This window comes from Rhododendron vialii, chromosome 6a (assembly GCF_030253575.1).
Source record: "Rhododendron vialii isolate Sample 1 chromosome 6a, ASM3025357v1".
Taxonomy (NCBI): Eukaryota; Viridiplantae; Streptophyta; class Magnoliopsida; order Ericales; family Ericaceae; genus Rhododendron; species Rhododendron vialii.
The window spans coordinates 25,239,673-25,261,199 of NC_080562.1; the positions used below are offsets into that span (position 1 = coordinate 25,239,673).

The 21,527-nt window shown below is 38.5% G+C and overlaps 2 protein-coding genes across 5 annotated transcripts; one reads left to right on the top strand and one right to left on the bottom strand.

Moving 5' to 3' along the window:
* LOC131329919 (protodermal factor 1) lies at nt 1-2,282 on the top strand. Its single transcript, XM_058363347.1, has 3 exons — nt 1-470; nt 1,033-1,408; nt 1,725-2,282. The coding sequence occupies exons 1-3, from the start codon at nt 305-307 to the stop codon at nt 2,053-2,055; spliced, it is 873 nt and encodes a 290-aa protein (XP_058219330.1). The 5' UTR covers nt 1-304; the 3' UTR covers nt 2,056-2,282.
* A 117-nt stretch (nt 2,283-2,399) lies between these two features.
* On the bottom strand, nt 2,400-13,866 carry LOC131329918 (uncharacterized). Of its 4 annotated transcripts, none has more exons than XM_058363345.1 (3): nt 13,742-13,866; nt 11,937-13,000; nt 2,400-5,040 (listed from the first exon to the last, which is right to left on the bottom strand). In XM_058363345.1, the coding sequence occupies exon 2, from the start codon at nt 12,996-12,998 to the stop codon at nt 11,940-11,942; it is 1,059 nt and encodes a 352-aa protein (XP_058219328.1). In that variant the 5' UTR covers nt 12,999-13,000; nt 13,742-13,866; the 3' UTR covers nt 2,400-5,040; nt 11,937-11,939. The 4 variants fall into 4 exon arrangements, with proteins under 4 accessions (XP_058219328.1, XP_058219327.1, XP_058219329.1 ...); XM_058363344.1 differs by lacking the exon at nt 2,400-5,040 and adding an exon at nt 11,314-11,329; XM_058363346.1 differs by lacking the exon at nt 2,400-5,040 and adding an exon at nt 13,140-13,212 and having other exon boundaries at nt 11,710-13,000; nt 13,742-13,834.
* Between the last annotated feature and the right edge of the window lie 7,661 nt (nt 13,867-21,527).

A 21,527-nucleotide genomic window follows, 5' to 3' on the forward strand; every position in this document is an offset into this window, starting at 1 on the left:
GGAAAAGTTTGGCCTGGACTTATCGTTTGTGTATTCAAATTCCAAGCTATCCAACATAAATGCAAAAGCTAAAAGGATATCCAAGCCATGAATGGCCTCAATTGAATGCACCTGCAAAACAACAACTAACCCACATACTTCTTCACCTGTTTATATTTACTTCACTCTCCAGTCCTTTCTTATATTAATCGCTCCCTTTGCCAAGCACTTTGCTCCACCATCTTCTCTTTCACTCTTCTTTTTTGCCTTCTTTGCCTCAAACCTTCTTTTGTTTCTGTAGCTAGGAAAGAGCAGAAGACAGAAAATGGAGAGGGAGAGAAACAAACAGGTTTCTCTGCTACTGCTGACTTTGGTTGCTGGGTTGCTGTCTCAGAACTTGCTCATTCCTGTCATGTCCATAACTAGTGTGGATGATCAAAAGAACTATTACTCCCCAGACCCACATGCAGGAAGCCCCCCAACCCCTACAAGTCTCTCTCTCTCTCTCTCTCTCTCTCTCTCTCTCTCTCTCACACACACACACACACACACACACACAAAACTCATACAAAACTCACTGTGGTTCTCTGGTTTTAATGTTTTGTTATAGCATGCTTAATGGTACAGGGAGAACTTTGCAACATCCACAACCTCAAGAGGTTTTATTCACGGACATCCCTTTCACATGAGTAGGCCCTACAGAGCGTGTGAGGGTGGAGACTTCTGAATATATTTATAACAACCGTGTGTATTATTAGTACTGATTTAATAATAGGGCATAAACACACAAGGACGTTAAGTGGGGAACAGTCTCTCACCAAAATCGAATTTCTTTCTTTCCCCTTCTCTTCTCTTCATGTCTTCCCTTTGCCAAAACTTTTTTTTCACCTCGTACAGTTTCCTTAATTGCACAGAGGAGCAGCAGTGGCGGCAGCAGTGTTTTCTTTTTGTTTCTTTGAAATTATGGGAACAAAAACTAAGTCATTAGATCTGCACTGCATTTTTTCCATATATAACATCTAGGGGCTTATTGAATGGTTTTGCTGGTTGCAGGTTCACATGGGAGTCCACCACATGGCTCAGGAGGAACACCACCCTATCATGGGACCCCATCGCATGGCGGCGGAGGTAGCCACGGAACACCACCTTCTAACTGTGGAACCCCACCAAGCGGAGGTCATCATACCCCAACTCCATCCCCTCCTACCGGGGGCAGCAGTTACTCACCTCCAACTTACAGTTACTCACCTCCAACTTATAGCACCCCGCCTACACCTTTCGTTGGAACTCCACCTTCCACCGGAACTCCACCGGTCACCCTAACCCCACCATCCATTGACCCTGGCGTCCCCACCACTCCCACTCCCGGCATCTCATTTCCCACCCCGCCATTTGCTTTTGATCCCAACTCACCACCTTTTTCATGCAAGTAAGTTATACTATCTCCATTTTCCACAAAAAAAAAGGAAAAAGGAAAAAATTTCTTAACTCCCTTTCTCGTGTATAATGTCCACCAAAAGGAGAATGCTACTATTTAGTACAGATTGATAGGCCCACAACTCTGTATGTTCGACATTGTTTACGATGACATAAAATTTGTATACCATGTAAAATAAGCAGGCAAAACCCATGTCGGCACTACTGACACTGGTGCTGTGTATCAAAGCAATCTCAGTCATCCTACTAGAATGGGTAGAGTTCAAAAAGTAGTGGATGCTAAAACTTTTCATCTTCCATAAATGCAGTTACTGGAGGACTCACCCGACGCTGATATGGGGTGTGTTGGGCTTTTGGGGGACGTTGGGCAGTACATTCGGTGTCACAAGCGTTCCAGGGTTCGGATCAAGCATGAGCTTGCAACAAGCACTCTCCAATAGCCACACCGACGGGATTGGGGCACTCTATCGAGAAGGCACGGCCTCTTTCTTGAACTCCATGGTTGATAGGAGGTTCCCTTTCACTACTCAGCAAGTCAGAGACAACTTTGTCGGAGCAATCGGATCAAACAAGGCCGCGGGGGCTCAGGCCCGTGTCTTCAAGCTTGCCAATGAGGGTCGGCTGAAGCCCAGAAACTGAAAAAAAAACAAATGCCACTTTTAGTTGACTTAATTACTCAGTATCTAGTATTTCCATGTTTGATTTTGGGATGTACTTGCTTTTAGGTGGTGTCTTTATCTATTTGGTGGGATTTTGTGCTTCTTAATTGAGTATGATGTTATAGTACTATTTGAAGATGGATACCAACTTTATGTTTCAATTATCAGTTATAAAATAATATTAGGGGTTTGGGTTGTGCTAAGTAATTTAAACAGACTGCATTAGAAATAAAGGTAACTACAAGGACATAAACACAAGCTTCATGGACAAAAGTAAAGTAATGTTTTAAAGGGCCATTGCAAAACTTTAGGGTCGGGGCTGGAATCCTCTGTCCCTTGTTTCATGCAATCACAACCGCACGATCTGATTTCATCAAATTTTAAAAGGGATGTTGTTGCTCTGGATGCCAGTATGTTTACTGAGACCATTGAATGAACAATGAACAATGAACAAGGGATGTCCTTTGCAATAATTACAGGTTTGACCAAAATGTGCTTGTCCTAGGACACAAATGGAGGATGAGAGATTCAACAATTTCACGACATAGAAACGCTTATGACACTCAGGGCAGTCAGCTCGGCCTGGGGATCCTTGGATCTGCCTTGAGCGGCCATGTATGAATGGGTCGGTGACATCATTTTACCATGCTACGTGAGGGCACGTTTCATAAAATATGATCTAGAATAATAACAAAGAAGAGTACGATTTGGAAGATATAATAGGACTATAGGACATGCAGCCTCAACATCTCTGGGTCAATGTAATTTAGAAAAGAGAATAGCAGATTCCTCTGTGTCTCATATGGGTTTTCTAATTATACTTTGTCAAAAACTTAAATGGCTAGCTGATCAAACGTAGATCAAATAATTTCCTGCACAATTCATGGCAATTGCTTCACCTGGTAGCACTACCTGGTTATGCTGGCAGCTACTTTGCCCCCATGGAGGATAGATTCGCGATTACTTTGAGGCAATGAAATGTAACAAATTCCTTGTCCACATTCATCAACGGGGTCAATCAACAAGTCCAGGTAAGAAGGTGACATCAGCTTTACTGATGTATAGGGAGGACTAGGTTCTAGAAGTCAAAACAGTTAAACCAAAGCAACACTTCTGAGTCCATTTTAACTAGTGCACTCAGGCCTAACATAAAATGCAGCAGCAAATGATAGGAACTGCCTTGTATAGAGATTTGACTTCAACTTGCATTAATAATAGTAAGATACTGATTTCATTGCTAAGATTCTCAATGGGAGGAATAACTGATTGCAAGTGGTCATACCAACAATGTGGCATTCGAATTGGCAAAAGTGTGGGGTGAAACTCCCAGCCTCTCCATGCGGTTGCAAGTTTGAGCGAGACTTAACTGGGCTATGGCAACTAGCTGTCTGGGAAGGGACAGTGATCACCTCCCAAAAGCACCTACCGGCTGCCTTTGTAGCATGTATACAGACACGAAACGGGATATGAAGTTTCTAAAAGACGGGGACACAGACTCGGCAGACATAATTATATGTAGAAGCATGAAGAGTCAATATGTATCAACAAGCATTATTATACATCATATTATACTTTTAACCCAAATTATTTGAAATAATATGCATTTACCCTCTTGTGTCTCCGCCGTGTCCCTCCCGTGTCCCCTGAAGAAACTTATTTAAAATTATTGGACACACCGCGTTGCGTGTCCCATAAGTTTTTTCCCGTATCCCCGACATGTCCCCATGTCCTCCGTGTGGGACACGGATGCAACAAGCTCTTGGGAGTGTTGGTGCTTCATAGCCAACCGCACATGCCAGAAAGATTAGGAACTCTATGGTCACGGTCCGAGGGAGTCACTATGCTCGTCACTCCTTAACTTTTTCATTGAGGGGAAAAAAAGAATGCTAACGGTCATAGAAGAACATGGATCCCATGTCCCAATTCATCCAAGTCCCGGATCTATATAGCTTTTCTGAATGCATACAAACATTAACGAAAAAATAAATACTGATGTGTCAATGTGTGTGTGTATCTGTTTATGCATGTAACACTACATCCCTATTTCGAGGATGCTTCATCTTCTTTTCTTTCTTTTTATAATCATTAGGATGCTTCATTCTTATTTTTTTTTAGTAGAGGGCAAGAGGGTAATTCCATTTAACCACTCAGGATGCTTCATCCAAACAGGGAAGAAAACAGTGAAACACCACAGGATAGCCAGGCAAATGATGAAAAGGATCCAGAAAGAAATGAAAGGGTGTCAACTGCCAAGGTGTCAAGAAATTTCCATTCCTGCATAATTTTCGTACTGATTACTGTTAACTTTTTCCTGCTCCAGCTCTTCCATTTTCACTGATTGACCACTTGTATAGTTGCAATTTTCTTGTCATAAAATGAAAACAAGTTATTGTCTGATACTCCACCTTCTCCATCTCTTTTACACTGATTGAGCACTAATAGAAAATTGAAAACAACATAAAGATGACCATTAAGTTCTTGTTCGAAGGAAGAGCCATTATATAGACAAAGTAGGATACGTTCGTTATCTATTTAAAGGAGGTCATAACATAAACATGTCAATTTCATGCATTCAAGTTCCGATGAATAAGACAGAAAAATCTTCTAAAAGAATAGTTGGTTTTAGTGGTCCAAGTCTTTTGTTTGGACAACAGTTTCTTATTTTAAGCAACATATCATTTTAAGCAACAAGGAAGGTGACAACTGTATGTAAGAAACCTATTTAAATGAAATCTATACCTAACCCCATTAGATTTCTAGTCTGTCATACGGCATGCATTCAAAACAAAGTAAAATCTATTTACCCATGAAATAAATGCACACCAACCAAACCAAAGAAAAGAAAGGAAATGAGTACCTTAGAACATGAGTGACTGAAGTAAGTTCTCTTAGTTGTAAGCAACTAACGAAAGGATTGTTTTGGGGGATTGGGAAATGAACTGTTGATCAAAACTCCATCATCCTTCTGTTGTCCCCATTCATGCCAGTCCAAGAAGGTAACAATTAAAAAAAGCTAACATTATAATTCAATTGCTTTTTAGAATTTCAATATATTTAGGTCGGCCTGAACAAGAAATTGAATTACAACGTCAGCTTTTTTAATCAAAAGGAAACAAATTTATAGAAACATTAGGTATTTAGGTCTGAAGTAGGTGTCTGCAGGACATGGTTTTTAATATCGTTGTTACGTATCATATCAGCTGATATGTAACAGGACTTCAGACTTCCGCTACCGATATTTGCTTATGTATCGACATCGGCCGATAAATGGCCGTTACGTTTCCTGATAATGCGGTTTGAAGCCCTACTGCAGGACCACTTTTTTGTGATTTGCCAATTGCCAGAGAAACAAGGGCTACAATAAGCCTCAGGAGTACCCCTACACCAAACGTAATTTGACCAACAATCAAACACTGTGCAGAAGATGTCTAGCATCCTTGCTACATCTTTAGTTGCAGTGTGTTTATGTACCATGAATAATGCAAGGCCTGACATCCATTACTCAAAAATAAAGATAGTAAACAGAGCACAGCTGTGGGGTTCCATGCTCCAATAAATCAGCTTATGCAAAGCTGTGGACAGGGAGAGCATTGGATCCTATTTCATGCAAATAATGCTGTAACCATGGAAGGTAAAACCAAGGACAGACAACATTTTCCTGCAAAAACATAGGTTGCATTTGAATGTATAAATTTGCAACGCTGGGATTCAATGTTAAGATAAACGAAATTGGAAAATAAAAATAGAAGGACCAGCTACTAGTGATACATTGGAAGACCCAAGTCAGAGGATTGACTAGAGGTTGAACACAGATTTTCATAAGGAAACTTCTGTGACTATATATGAGAGGACCAGCTACCAGTGTTATATTGAAAAACCCAAGTCAGCGGATTGACTAGTGGTTGAAGACAGATTTTCATGTGGAAGGAGGATTTCAAATGACTTACTTTTTTTCTGCAATGACTTGAAATCCATTTATATAAAGCTGTTCATTACATACATATTTATAGCTTTACATGGCTGGAACATGGGTCTAAATTACACTGTAGATACTTAATTTATTTATCTTCTAGCATGTTTCTTTTCATCTACATCAAGTGTAAACATTTTCAATTGCACAGCATCTAAGTCTAATGCTTATGAATCCGCAAAACCACATACCACCGTGGGTTTATCATGTAAGATCAGAATGAGGGAAATTGTGCAGTAGATGTTTCAAGGTTTTCTAGCAAGTGAAAAGAGCAACATCACTAAATTGCTCTTCAAGATTTCAACTACCTTTGTGATGAATTACATTTTGATAAGGAAAAAAAATAGCTCCTCAATAATAATAGACTAGGACAATCCATTGTAGGGTGGAAATAAATCAACATGTATCATCGAGAAACAATACATTTTGCAGTTTAAATATGGTTAAAAAAAGTATGCGGTTATGTTGAACAGGTGGTAAGGTTAAAGGAAAAACTACCATAGAGATAGCGAACAAACTAAAAACATGAATAATCACAGTACTTAAGTTTCCCCAACCAATGAAGCCTGATAAAATAGAGAGAAAAAATTAAACCAGTAGCCAAATAACATATGAGATAAAAAATGAGAGTTGAGGTAAAGAATTCAGAAGGTTCCAAACAGGCCCCAAGTTAAATGGAAAATAATTGACCTCGAGTTTCCAATTCCAAACTGAAAAAAACCAAATACGGGCTAAAGTTCTGGAACTGAACTTACACAAGAAATCATTTGAAAAAAAGAAGGGAAAACCAAAGAGTTCATCTTTTCCATCATATCCTCTAATTAACCAAGAATAACAAAATCAACATAACAATCGTGTGCCGATGCATACATCATACGAGTATTTCCTTATTTTCGTAAAGCAAAAAAAAAAATATTGCGGTCATCCTCTTGTTTTATCCTTAGACTTCCAAGGATTAAAACTGCTAGGGCTCTTTTCTCGCTTCTTCAAGTACCACAATAGTCTTGATCTATGTTTTTCTTATCTAACATTCTATCTTAGCTAATTAGCATGTTTATCAACAAAAAGGAAAGTTCAAGATGTTTATGGACAAATGTAAAATTGCCGCTCCTTTCTATCAGGCATTTGCTACTGTGTCCAATCTAGTTTCAAGACATGCATTTCAATCCAAAGTCTAAAAGCAATCTCGAATTCGATGGTGTAAACCGTGTAATCAATCATATGTGCATCGTTAAACTCTTGCATCATAATCTGGTTTCTTAACCAGATTAGGAAAGGTAGTATAGTGCCACCTAGATATTGTGGTGGGAATGGTTAGAAAAAGTATGTGATTCTAGGGTTATGAAGGCAAGAATGAACGGTCTAGGATTTCTAGACTTTAACTTTTTTATCATCCTCTAGACTAACTTGTAAAAGACAATATTGAACTCATCGACAGTCATGTAGAATTCGACCATCACTACGACAAACAAATAATGTAACAAAGAAGTAGCATACGGTTTTCATTTCACCAAAATGAACAAATACCGTTTAAGTTCCCGAAAAGAAAATGAGCACAAATTATATAGAGAGTATGTTAATATTGCCCATACACATGTTATAAACTCACAGAACTCCTGCTCGAGTTACGGTACTGCCCTAGATTCATAGACATAACATTTAAGGCCAGTTTATTTGACCGGATATGAGAGTGGAATCGGACTATTTACCCAAGAGGGCTAAACATCCAGTGTTTGGTTACAATTCTTACAGTTCAACCCCAACATGTCGCATTCACAATCCAACAAAGTGTGGGATAGACAATACCATGGGCGTGTAGTATTACTCATAATCACATCACTGTCAGTCTGATAGCATTACATATCACATGAGGTTATATCTATCCACTGCAAGTACCATCAAATAAACGGGCCCTTTTTTTTTTTTTTTTTGGATCCGAAATAAACGGGCCCTTAGGGCAATTTAGTTACATTTAGCACTCGTTGTAGCATTTCAAGCTCGCATAGCAGGTGTCAAAAGTCTTTAATCTATGACTCTTGGCTGTTCAAGCCCAAGTCCCTAAAAAAACAGGAAAACAGCAGAGGGGATGCATATAAATCGAAAACAAACTTAAAAAGTAAAGGGTGACTTCTTGTGCAGGCCTAGGCTTAGCTATTTGGATTTGTCACCTTGCGCAGGCCTGGGCTCAGCTATTGGATCAAGTCCCAACTACCTAGGCACCAACTGCTGCAGGAAGGAAATTATACCCATTCTGCTCCCAAAGCCCATCACTATCTGTAATTAATCAATAAACCTAATCATTTTTACCACAGATGTAGAATTTGTTGTCCTTTAAATGTTTTCAAATCAAGATACGTATCGTGTATCGTTTTTTCACTTGTATAGTTCGTATTGAGATACGTATCGTGTATCTTGAGATACGTTTGCTGGAAGAGTAGGAGTTTCTATTGTGTTGGACAATATTTTTAGGAGAGAGAGGATACTAAAGACAAGTGGGGAAGGAGAATATTTGTATTGCGCTTGAACTCAAACTTTTTTTGGCTCGGTACAAAATGGTTAGAACCCATCCCTATTTGTACTACTCCATGGAAGACTCTAATACAAAAATATTTTCATACAAGATAAATTTGAGGTAATTTTAGAATTACACATGAGACTAATTCTCACAAAAAAACTCTAGATATTTCACAAGGATGTTCTAGAGCTTCTAGAGCTAGATATTTTAGAGTTTCTAAAAACTAGATATTTATATCTTTTTTGATAATATCTATCATATTTGGGTGTCAATTGGAGCTTTGTCAAAACGCTAAATTTATTTTATGTTTCAACAACGTCAATCATAATTAAAATATAATTAAGAAGTAGATACACCAAATAACACCAACAAACTATGCTTACATTCAAAAACAATTTAAGATGCAAAATTTCAAGTCACTCAAGTGGGCCTATTACATTAAAGCTTTATGTTCGCTTTGTTAGGAAAAGAAAAGAACAACAAAATACAGTCAAAGTATGGTTCTTTCTTTTATACAAGACTACATTGAGGTTGAATTTCTATCAAAGGGTTTAAAAGATGCCATAATTAGATCAAACGGCTTAGATTAATGCATTTGGGGTTCCGCTTCTTGAAATAAGGTCCGACTTTTTTTGAATAGTAATCGTAGGATACACACAGAATTAGGATACGCGTATAAATCGTAGGATACGCGGTCATATCGTAGGATTTTTATACAAAAAGGATACATGATGGGATACATATCGTTCCCCCCGAAGGAGATGATACAAATCGTAAGATATGTATCGTGTATCGTAAGTTTTTAACAACTATGCCTGTAACCAACGGTTTTAGTCAATATATACAATGCATTACGTCAAGAACACATAAACTAGTTCAGTCAATGCTTAACAATACACCAGAGGATATCAAACATAGCATCAAGTATCCAAAGTCACCTATAATCATCTCATATTGCTGTAAAAATTGATTGTCACTATCCAAGAACGAATATGGAAATCAAAACATGTTTATTAGCTCTCCCCAATCTCGAGCTAAGTAGCACAGCAACACAGACATGACATAGACACATTTACATGTTTACTTACAAAAATGAAGGGCACGACAAGCCCTGTGACAAGTTAACAATTTTGATACATTAACTTATTATATGACGTGTATGGTCAATGGTGTATCTGTTTTCCTAAAATATGCAACACAAAGCAAGGATTGAAATCCATCCATTTAGTATTACATAGATATCAACATACAATTCAACACACAATAGCATTCTAAAGCATGCAATGCAATTGTGTGTCTTCCTTTACACTTTTCAAATCATATCTTGAGCACATACGTTGCACTAAAAGAATACAAAACGTTGTTATTGAGAAGATATTTCATCACATAAAATGATTCAGATTTCAGAAGGTTCAAGAAGTGTCACTGAAGTGTCCCATACCCCTAATACGAATCTAACTGTCTAATTAGGACACTTGAAAAAGTGTCGAACATGCTTTTGGAAGTGTTCGATGAGTGCAGGTATTCGACACCAGTGTCCAAAAACACCACTCATCTGTAGAAGTTTTCGTGCTGCTTACCTCTTAATGTCAGTTTTTTTTCGAAATTCTTCCCTCTCGTATTTTCTTAACGACGTGCTTATTTTTCCATCCCCATGCATATTAATGTACAGGGCACAACATTTTGAAGTCCATTCTAGAGTCATTTGTTACACAACGGTACGTAATCCCAGTTTCTAAAATGACACGCTTTCTTCGTGTATGTACCCGTGCTTCTTACCTCTTGAGCCATCGATTTTGTTTCAACATTCATGCTACTCATCTTTTCTTTTCTAAAACCAGTTTCTAAAATGACACGCTTTCTTCATGTATGTACCCTTGCTTCTTACCTCCTGAGCCATCGATTTTGTTTCAACATTCATGCTACTCATCTTTTCTCGATACACTTAATTTTTCATCCTCTTGCATACCAACATAAATGGCACAAGATTTCTAAAGTACATAGCAACAAGACATAATTGACCCAATGTATAGTGGTCATTTTCTATAAAGGTGTTCAGCATAAAAGCTTTCAATCTAATACTCCCTGCATCCCAAAACTTTGGACCCTTTTCAGGAATCATAATTACTCTCTAAAATTAATGGTTTGACATTGCAATGGTGAATTACTGAATTAGCAACAAGAACAAAAAGTTCAGCGATTGTAAAGTTGTGTAGGACACTTTTGGCACTAAATGGTGTGCAAGTTGGAATTGAGTGTTTTGGCTCCAAATTTAAAGTAATTTAACTGCCCGCCATAGTTACTCTCCCAACGACGGTTCTGACACTAATGCAATTTTTTTCCTTTTTTGATTGTATAATGAGTAAGGGGAGGAAGGGCAAAAATGGAAATTTCTCAATTTTCCCTCTTTGACTATAGTCAAATCGGACAATTATTTTGGACCCCAAAACTTAAAACATGAACCACAATTTTGGGACGGCATGAGTAATGATTTCGTAAACGGAATTCCACATGGCCTTTTCTTAAACTGTGTTAGCATGTTCAAAAACATGTTAAACTTGAGTTATCAAAAACATTTCCAAATCCAGATGTGTGAGTAACTTATAAAATGAAACAAATAACAAGGTACGTTCCCAAAAGAGTGCAAGATATCCATTTCACTACTCTCTACTCCTAAGCACTTTCAAACTGACATAATCAACAAGCTCTTTCTACCTTTCATTAGTAGATTCGCAAGGACATCAACTCCTGGGCAATCAGGTCAAAAACCTGAAAGTTGGCCTATAAAACTGGTCACTCGGTCAATTTGCAATTGAAAATAAGTAAAACTTCAAAGCTGGTAACACAAGACATAGTCACTCAAAGTGATCAATCAGCTTAAGTAGTATAGAAACCAGGAGTTATATTGCATTGGTTAGTATACGTCGCAGAGATCAAACTCATATGGGAACAAATACAAAAGAAGATATAGGAATAAGGATTTCTACAAAGAGTAACCACGGTGTCTTCCTTAGGAGGTGAATTGAACAAGGGAATGGATTTCATACACAAAAAAGTAATCTTCATGATGCTATGCTACTAAAACTCAAGATATGTGACGCAGATCATCTCTGCAAATAATGTGCACACTTTCTCCTTTCTCTAACTCGTTTGGTAAATATGCCATGTCATTTTCCTTTTGCAGTACTCACAAGAGTTCACACAGTTTATAAAAATTAACTTTTGCAACTAGTATTCCCTCTAATTTCCCAATTGAGTTGCTTTAGAGCACTCTAGTTATACAATGATCTAAGTTACTGTCCATATTTCAAACTCACCTTGACCAACATGCTGTCACAGATGCAGTTTAAAAGCAACAAGGAACAAAGAATCTTACACATTAGAGTCTTGATAACCTCATGTGTGATTCAAACCAGTCAAATATTTGCTGAGACTGCAAGCTAGTCATTTCATGATTAGCAAATGCAAGATTCAGTTCCTCCTCAATGTGATGGACTAAATCCAAATCTGGCAGAACAATTTTACTCTCCCTGAGAGCTGCTTTCAAGGGTAAAGCACGCCCATCAGCTCTCATAAAACCATTCTTGTCAATAAAGCCCTTGTCCCGGAACAGATCAAACAACTCCATTGAAGTGGTCTCATCAAGAGCTGGAATCCTATCAGATAAGAAATTTGGCGACAAGGGAAACTCCATGCACTTAATTTCTGCAGCGTCAATGCCTTCATCCTTCAAAATCCTGAGAAAATAATCAATCCTCCGCTTCCTAGCTTCATCTTTGGGCATGTGCACAAATATAGTAGGTGGGTAGTCCTTCATGATATCTATTTGATCAAATACACCTTCTGCAATCATTACTGCAATGCTACTAAACTTCACATCAGTCGCAAGCATAGAAACGAAGTACCCACCAGAAGAAGCCCCTAGAGCCACAAGAGGAAGCTTTTCAAGCTTGTGTTTCTCAACCCACCACATGATAATTCCTTTGACGATCATTCTTTCCTCCTTAAGTGACCAGCACCTCCCTGCACTTGAAATGGTAAGAACAGCAAACTTGCGAGCGAGGGCGTGAAGGACAATTAGCCTTTCCTCAGGCAAGCCAACACAGTTCGGACACTTAGGAGACATGTCCCAAAAATTAACAGCTCGGCCATTACAACCATGAGCTAAAAAGAGAACTGCCTTTGGCGAATCAGGTACTTGCCATATGATATCTGTTCCATTCCTGAATTCGATAGTCTGGTTAAATTGAGCAAAAGAGTCAAAACTATTCCACTTCTGCTTTATTACGCCAGTCGAAGAACCGGGTTTCTCCCCATCGTGTCGAAGCAACATTATCAAAGCTAAGAGTACTAGAGTCAGACATGTAAACAAAACCGGCACCCGGCGTCCCTCAATGCCACTCCATGACCTTGATGATTTGTTTCCACGCTTAAACATTGCTGGGGAAAAAAAAAAGAAGAGGAAATTACTATAACGGGTCATGCTAAGCAGCGGGTAAGGTTCACATAATGGCAAAAAAATTGAAATTTTGACATGCTTTCTCATAGTTATGTACATTGATTACCCATTGTAACATACTTTGTACACTTTAACCACTCCAAATGGGATGTGGTTAGCGTTTCCCTACTATAATTTTTCTCAAATCCCTTACCTGAAAAAATTATGAAACAAAAAATCATATGAAATGCAGTTCTTAATTTCATCATGGAGGTCAAACTGTATATGGTGCAGGGCTACAGTGCAATTGGATGGTGAGACTAAGTGTGATCTCGACATTTTAGTGAGATTTGATGAGAAAGGCAAAGGAACCAATCAAAAAATATCATTTTCGTACATTTCTCACCATTTCTGTCCAAATCATGCAATCCAAATGAGTGATTTGGTGAGAAACTCGAACCGTTTCTTTTCTTACCAAATCATTCAATCCAAAGGGGCCGTAAGTCAATCAAATAACGCACCTCATGAATTCGAAAGCATTTGGAATCAATTGAACTAATCCCCCATTTCAGTAATAAATCAAGTTAAATGATCAAAGGAAAGAGTCAAAATCATCACCCTTTCTCAACTGTGGGAAAATGCATAAACATGGAAATCAGAGTGCGCGCTGATATGAAAATTATAGTAGTTTCTCTGTGCGTACATATGTTTCAGATTCCAAAGAAAGCGAATAAAGGAGATACCTGATAGCTTTGATGGGGAAGAGAATTCGAAAACCCTATACCCAGATCAGATTCTACACCGGGTTTCTCCTTTGTTTCTTTCCCAAGATTTAAGGGCCCGATTGGATGCGGTATGAGTTTTGGGTATATTATTTATGAAGGGGATAAAATAGTAAGGGGTATTAGTTAAGAAGGGAGGACCCACATTGATGTGACATTTATAGAGGGTGTATTAAAAAGTAGATGGTTTGGATGATGTATTAGAGAATGAGGATAAATTAATACTTGGTTTGGATGAAGGATAAATTTGGTGTATAAGGAAAGGTGTATGATGTCAAAAGCTGTCAAATGACTCATTTGCCCTTATGCAGTGTATAATTTGATTATTTATTACGTTAAACATATAATTATGAAATCCAACTTTTAATTTAATTTTTTCACAAATAATCAATAATAAATTAGTTAAGTAATATAATAATATTTAAAAAATTATTTTTTAAACATATAATTCGTTTTTTGAATTAGTTAAATACCACCCACATGTTTCCATTTTTATAATAATATGAAAAATTCGTTTTTAAAATGGGTTATTATATTTTGTTTTATTTCATTAATATTGGTTAATTTCATTATAAATAGCACTCATTATTCTTATCTCATCCCACATGTTTCCATTTAAATATCTAGTTTTACATTTTTGTTTTTTTGCATCATTTGAATGGCACACCGGGCTTGGAGCGAGTAGGAGGAGGAGGAGATGTTGCAATTCTATACACACTCTTGTTTAGCAAAGATTTTTCATATTGTTCATGTATTTTTTTTGTAGCTGAATCCACAAGTTAGACACATGAGGGACACGCAATTTACCAATAAAAATCGTTTGTCTAAAAAAAGAGTTATAGTAATGATCCAATGAAGAAATTCAAAATTAACAACTCGATTCCATTCAAGAAATAAACAACTCTTGTCGAATCACAAAATTTTGCTCAACATAAGACAATCTTCATTTCGAAATTCTCAAACTTATACTTACACCTTCATTCTGAATCGAATAAAATGTGCCAACAAAATACAACATATGAAACCTAAGAAAAAATTACAATGCTTCATCCTCTTCTTGGTCTTCCATTGCTTCTTTTTCCTGTAGGACTCGGTGGCGTGCTTGGATACGTGTCAAACAGTTGTTAACATTTGGCTCAGATAATTTGTAAGTTCAAAACTACTTTTTGAAGGACTAGTAGGCTGCAACATTAGTGCCCAATTTGACCTTTTAATGTTGCCCCGCCTAAGTTCTCAACACGTCTTTGAAAAATTTATCATCATAGCCAAAAATATCTGGATAAGTGCCCGATTGATACATCAAGCACAATCTTGGATACAGTTTGGAACCCAAAATGCATTCAAACCATTAATTTTTTTAACAAAAAACCTGATTCACACACGACAGTCAGTTTGAACCAAACATTGGCCATAACAGTATCAGCACCAGATTTTGTAAGTAAAAGGTGTATCCTGTTTGGACACAACAGCAACACAAACACCTCTTTGGATGCTAAAACCACAAACACACCTATTGGAACATACACACACGTACACCTGCTGCAAATCCCTCAAAAAATTGCACTAGAACAACCTCCAATCTCCATTAAAACTGCAGTTTGGACACACACACACATAGAGCAGTAGCAGCAGTTGCACTTGCATAGCAATGTGCAGTAAAACTGCATTCAAACCTCAAAATGTTTGAACCAAAAACTTGCTGCACACACAACAATTAATTTGAAAAAAAACCCTGCACACTACATGCCGAAGTGTAACCAAAAACTTTCCAGAACAGCAGCAACAGTCCAAAAACTTTCAGCAATCCAAAAACAACAGCAACAACACAACACACACACACACAGCAGTCCAAAAACAGGTACCAATGCTGTTCTAAAGCAACCTTAGGCTTAGATCAAATATCATCACTGCCAAACCCACAAAACAGCCTTCTACATTGCAGAAAACAACATGCAGATCAAGAAAACAGGTTCCAAACCCATAGCTAGACTGGATTGAGCTTAGAAAAATTAATTCGGGAATCATAGGGTACTCATGGCTGCATCTAATGATACCCCGCCATGGTATCTACCTTAATTAATAATAGAATTGATTCATCATTGCCCATAAATAAAGAGAACACACACATTCATGCCCTTATACCTATTTTCTGAGTTTAGCATGCTGTTTTTTGAATTTAACATGTTGTTTTGTGTCCAGTGGCAACCACATACAGCCCTGCTGATGCACACACTCACAACAATAGGACGGTAAAATATATCTAAATCAGAGGGGCAGCCCAAAAACAGTCCAAAATCACACCACAACGGTGCCTGAAAACAGTAGCACACATTGGATGAGGCACACACACACACACCCATCAGAAAAAGCATGATCAAATACCTACTATACACACAAGCTTGAACCAAAAATCTGCCCCACTGGTTTTAAATCCAAAGTCACTTGAGAAGTGGGATTATGAGATCGGCAATACCTAACATGTTTTTTTGTGCCTTTTGGCTCAAATTACTTAACATCATAGCCAACTATACAACCTTTTCATAACCCATAAAAACTGCAGAAAAATGCATAACACAACACTTAGACAGCAGAAAAGTGCATGGTAAATGCAGAAAATAGCACTTAAACAGCAGAAAACTGCATGGTCACCGTAGAAAATATCGCTTCATAAGTAGAAAACTGCCCTCCAACAGAACAGAATAGCATGGTAACAGCAGAAAACTGCCCTCAAATAGAACAAAATAACATGGTAACAACCGAAAACAATATTGCCAATCAAATTTGGCTCAGCTTTTACAACATCATAGCCACCTGTAACACACACTCTCTTAACATAGCAATTGAACCACCAGCAGCAACAGCACAAACAGAAAGCTAAGCTAGTCATAGCTAGACCATATCCACCAATATATGTCAAACCACCTATCCTTAGGCTCAGAACAAATATCATCATAGCCAATCCACTAATTTTACCAACTAACCTGTTGTTCATGGGGTTTTTTAACCAACAAACCACTGAATTTTCAACCATCAACCAAGACTTAACTTGGACAAAAAATCTGCCATTTTTTTAACCACAAAATCTGCACTTTTGAACCAAAAACCTGCTGCACACACAACACTTAACTGAGCACACACACACACAGCTTGCCAATTGCATGGTAAACCCAGAAACAACACAAAACAGCAGAAACACCAAAGTCTAAGACATCAAACTAAGGCTGTCTTTACTCTTTACCATTCCTAAGAACCTGCCAACACTTGTCATAGCCATTCATAACCAAAAACTGCACAAGACAACATACTCAACTCAGAAATAGCAGGAAATAGCATGCTAAACTGGTTTATCCTGCCAGAACAAAAGCAACAACACAAGAATTTTCACCAGTCCCGAAACAACTTCAGCAGCAGCACATAACACACACACACACACACACACACACACACACAGTAGTCCAAAAATAGTTGAATGGAGTTTAAAAGCAACCTTAGGCTCAGATCAAATATCATCACAGCCAAATCCACAAATACTTGGCTCAGCTTGTAACACATCATAGCCACCAAATTGGTTATGCATTTCCATAATAGCTTGGTAACAGCAGAAAACAGCATGCTAAATCAAACTGCAGTAAAGCTAAACAGAAAACAATGTCCAAAACTGTAGCAGCCCTATGCAGTTTAGCATGTTGTCCAGTGGGCTCAGAAAAGTATCAAGAAAACAGGAGGGTACTCATGGCTGCAACAAAAGTTACCCCGCCAAGGCACTACCTTCATTTACATTGTAATTGTTTCATCATTGCCCTATTAGGGGTACCGAATCACCCATAACCTGTCATTGAACATAATTACAATTAATTAACCATATTTGCCATAAATTGAGTGAACAAAAGTAAAGTAAGAATACATGGTAATGTCATCATGTCATCATAAACCATTACAAAGTACTTAGTTACACAAAAAATTCCCACCGTGCAATTACTTAAGCATATTGCCCCATACTTAATTACGCAAACATTATCCCATCGTTCTTAGTTTTCTTAGTGCTCATACATCATAAACTTCTTAGTTACACAAAAAATTGGTACCATTAGTCAAAAAAGTAGTTAGTTACACAAAAAAATTCCACCATATTTAGATCACGTTCAATATCAGCCACTTCAAAAAATAGGCACCAATATTCCCACTCTTGCCCACTTCATATCGGTCCACAGATCTCACCATTGAGGATGGCCTCAACGTACTCTTGCCTCTCCTCCTCTTTGCACCCATAGAAGTTATCCACCCTCTGTTCCTCTTCGCAAATAACAACACTTAACTTGAATTTTTGTGTAAGAGTGATATTAAGCTTCCCTAACTCGGTTTGAACGTTCTGTCGACGTTTCGATAGCTCTTTTTCATACCCTACTGAGCTCACCATTTCTCCCATATGGCTCAAGGTATCCTTCAGAAAAGTGTTCATGCATGCATGCATGGATTCTTCCTCCTCACCTATTCTTGTCCTCTTCCTCCCCTTCTTAGCTGCAGCATTAGCCGAGGCCGAGGTTGGCCGGGGAGTGGAGGTTGGGAGTGACCTATGTGGTGTGGAGGTCGGAGGTGTGGAGTTCGGACGTGTGGGAGTAAGTATGGGAGTGGAGGGGGTTTCATTCAAGAAGGAATCATCAAATTCTGGACCGAAGTGGGGCATGTAAACATCATCTGGTGTACCAAATACATCCGGCATAGCCATTTGGCTCGGATCCTCCGCACCCTCCCCCGTTGCCCTATCCTTTCCAAATAGGATAGCCCAATCATCAAACATTGGGAATGGCTTCATATTCATGCCTTTGGCCTTTTTTGAGTAGGCCTACATAAACATTGGAAGTTATTAGTTTCAAATCTCATGCATTAACTATCCAATAAAGTATTCATAGTTACCTTTTCGTAGTCCGCCCACACAGTTGGGTCATCGACCATAATGCGTTTGTTGGTATGGTCCCAACTCACCCCACTAAGACTTATTATGTCAAGTATCTTATGGTATGTTTGTTTCCAATACCTTACTTTTGAGTCGATGTGTGGGTTGGCCTTAATGTTAGCATCCGGTAACACCTTCGCCAACTCCACCTCACAGTGTGTGAAGAACCCGGGTCTAAACCCATTTTCGGCAGGCCACTTCCACTTTTCACAGACCTCATTCATCATAACCTTGAGTAATGTATCCTCTTCCACTTGCCTCCAAGTCTTACGGGGCTTTTTGGAAGGACCTTCGATTTCAACAAGTTCGGGTTCTTCGGTAGTCATTGTTGTCAAGTGCATTCAAATACTACAAGGTATATAAAAGGAGTACATCTAATATTATCATGAACGAGATCGCACATTTAATGATGAAAGTTACACATTGATTAACTAGGAAAGCATTGAAAGTTACACATTGAAAGTTAATAGATCATACCACAGAAGAATTACTAAGTTCTATTACAAGTACTTCAATCACTTATTAATACAAATGTCTCAAATATTTCCCACTAGTCCCCCACCATTGCCTAACCAATTGTTAAACATTGCGGTAGCCAATGCATCCCTCCCCGCAGTCCATTCATTAGAAGCCTCGACAGTACCAATGTTGTCATCAACCTCCACATTATGTAGGTTGTCTTGTTCCCATTGCGTATACTCGGCCTCAATAGGATCGTTCGGCATCTCTATCTTAATGAGGTTATGGACAAGGCAACAAGCTGTCACAATACGACATTGAGTCCTTATGGGGTAATAGGAGGCACATTTCAATAATGCAAATCGCATCTTAAGAACACCAAAGCTTCTCTCAATGACATTCCTAGCTTGGGAGTGCTTCATGTTGAAGTACTCCTCTTTCGTAGCCGGGATGCCACCTTGCCTCCAAATGTTAATGTGATATCGTTGGCCGCAGTACGGTGCTAGAAAACCATCCCCATTTGTGTAGCCACCATCCACAAGGTAGTAATGTCCTGTAACCAATGGAAGTTACGACATTGACTGCGGAAAATGTAATGGACTCAAAGGAAACATGAACTTAGGATATGAAATGTACCATGTGGGACTTTAAGGCCAGTGGGTCTCGTAATGGCATTGTGAAGAACTCTAAAGTCTGTGGCCGAGCCTTCCCAACCAGACAATACATAGGAGAATTTTTGATCTCGAGTACAAACACCTAAGACATTAGTAGAGATCTCACCCTTCCTTGACCTATACCGTGGCTTGTCAACTGCTGAGGGATTAACTGGCACGTATGTCCCATCCAAAGCCCCAAGACAATTCTAGGAAAAATTATGAAACAAGTGAAGTGAGAACTTATGGGGAAGAGTACTTATGGGAGAGTTTATGATTGAAACCGAAAGAAATAGCATTAATTAAACTCGAGTGTACCTGAAACCAACTCCATCTACTGTCGTGGTAGTTAGGAGGAATAGGCTCGGGCTTTTCTAGGAGCATGTTGTAAAGCCGCAAGATGGCTTGGAGCACGGCATTGAAATGCCTGCTTACTGTTTCACCCGATCTCCAAAACTCATATTTTGTACGCCTCTGCTTTGTATGGTGTGAAATGATCCATAAGAAAATGGCTACCCTCTCCTCAAGACATACGTAGCGTGAGTCCCCTAATCCAACACCTCGAACTAGAAAGCACAATCTCAAGAACGTATGTCTATTCACCCTCAACTGATCGTAGCAATCACTTTCATTACCCCTCACAAGCCTATTGAGGTTATCTACTTGGGTCTGGTAAAAGTTCGGATTAGGAGACAAGTGTGGACATGGATGTCATTTTGTGGAGGTGATGAACAAGTAAAGGCGAAGCACAGCCAATGTAGAAATAACAAAGGCGGATAACGCCATGACTGCCTTTTCATTTCTTCTTCTTCTTATTTGGGTTTTGTTTAATCTTGCCATCCTATCAACCATAAAAACAATTAAACTTCAAGTCTTCAACTACTAGTATGTTAGAAAATCTCTTTTTGTCAACAAGTGTTAATTTTGTGATAGTTCTGGAGGTAAGTCAAAATAATACTCCATTGCGTGTTGTCTCCATAGGCCAAAGTCTCATGCATATACCACTCTATTATTGAAAAGGAATTGCAACCAATTTCGTTTTCACTTGCCAAGAAAATGTAAAACAAGCATTAGATGTGTGATATATCACAGAAGTTTTTAAGGATAGGAAAAATTGACTAATGGATTGTTGGTTCGAACAACCAATAGGTAAATGTTAGGTCTATATGCTTCCATATGCTTCCGTGGGTTTGCAGGAAGACTACGACCATGGTTTATAGGAGGTATTTGCTATACGTGAAGAATTTCATATGCAATTGTATTCTCTATTGCATTCTTTTTGTTATATCTTGTATTTTCGAACAGCTATGGACTATGAAGCACGGATACTCCGAAACTAGTCACGTACGAGTATCGGATACGCGAGGGATACGGATACGCGCCCGATACGCTCCGATACGTATTGGATACGGCAAACAAGTATCCTGCATTTAAATTAAATATTTTTTATTTCGGATACGCGAGGGATACATGGGGGATACGGCAGGATACATTTAGGATACGGCAGGATACGTTTAGGATACGGCAGGATACGTTTAGGATACGGCAGGATACGTTTAGGATACGGCAAATAAGTTCCTACTCTTTTGAGATTGACATGTACTTCATGCTTGGTATTAGCAATTCAACTACTCTTTTATTTCTTATGACTTCACTTTTATGCCTAGGAGACTAATAATTA

What these genes read in the sequence shown, in the direction of transcription:
- LOC131329919 (XM_058363347.1), top strand. Translation starts at nt 305, where the DNA reads ATGGAGAGGGAGAGAAACAAACAGGTTTCTCTGCTACTGCTGACTTTG. An exon ending in AAGCCCCCCAACCCCTACAA is followed by an intron (nt 471 to 1,032) that starts GTCTCTCTCTCT and finishes TGCTGGTTGCAG; the next exon opens with GTTCACATGGGAGTCCACCA. An exon ending in TCACCACCTTTTTCATGCAA is followed by an intron (nt 1,409 to 1,724) that starts GTAAGTTATACT and finishes CCATAAATGCAG; the next exon opens with TTACTGGAGGACTCACCCGA.
- LOC131329918 (XM_058363345.1), bottom strand. Translation starts at nt 12,998, where the DNA reads ATGTTTAAGCGTGGAAACAAATCATCAAGGTCATGGAGTGGCATTGAG.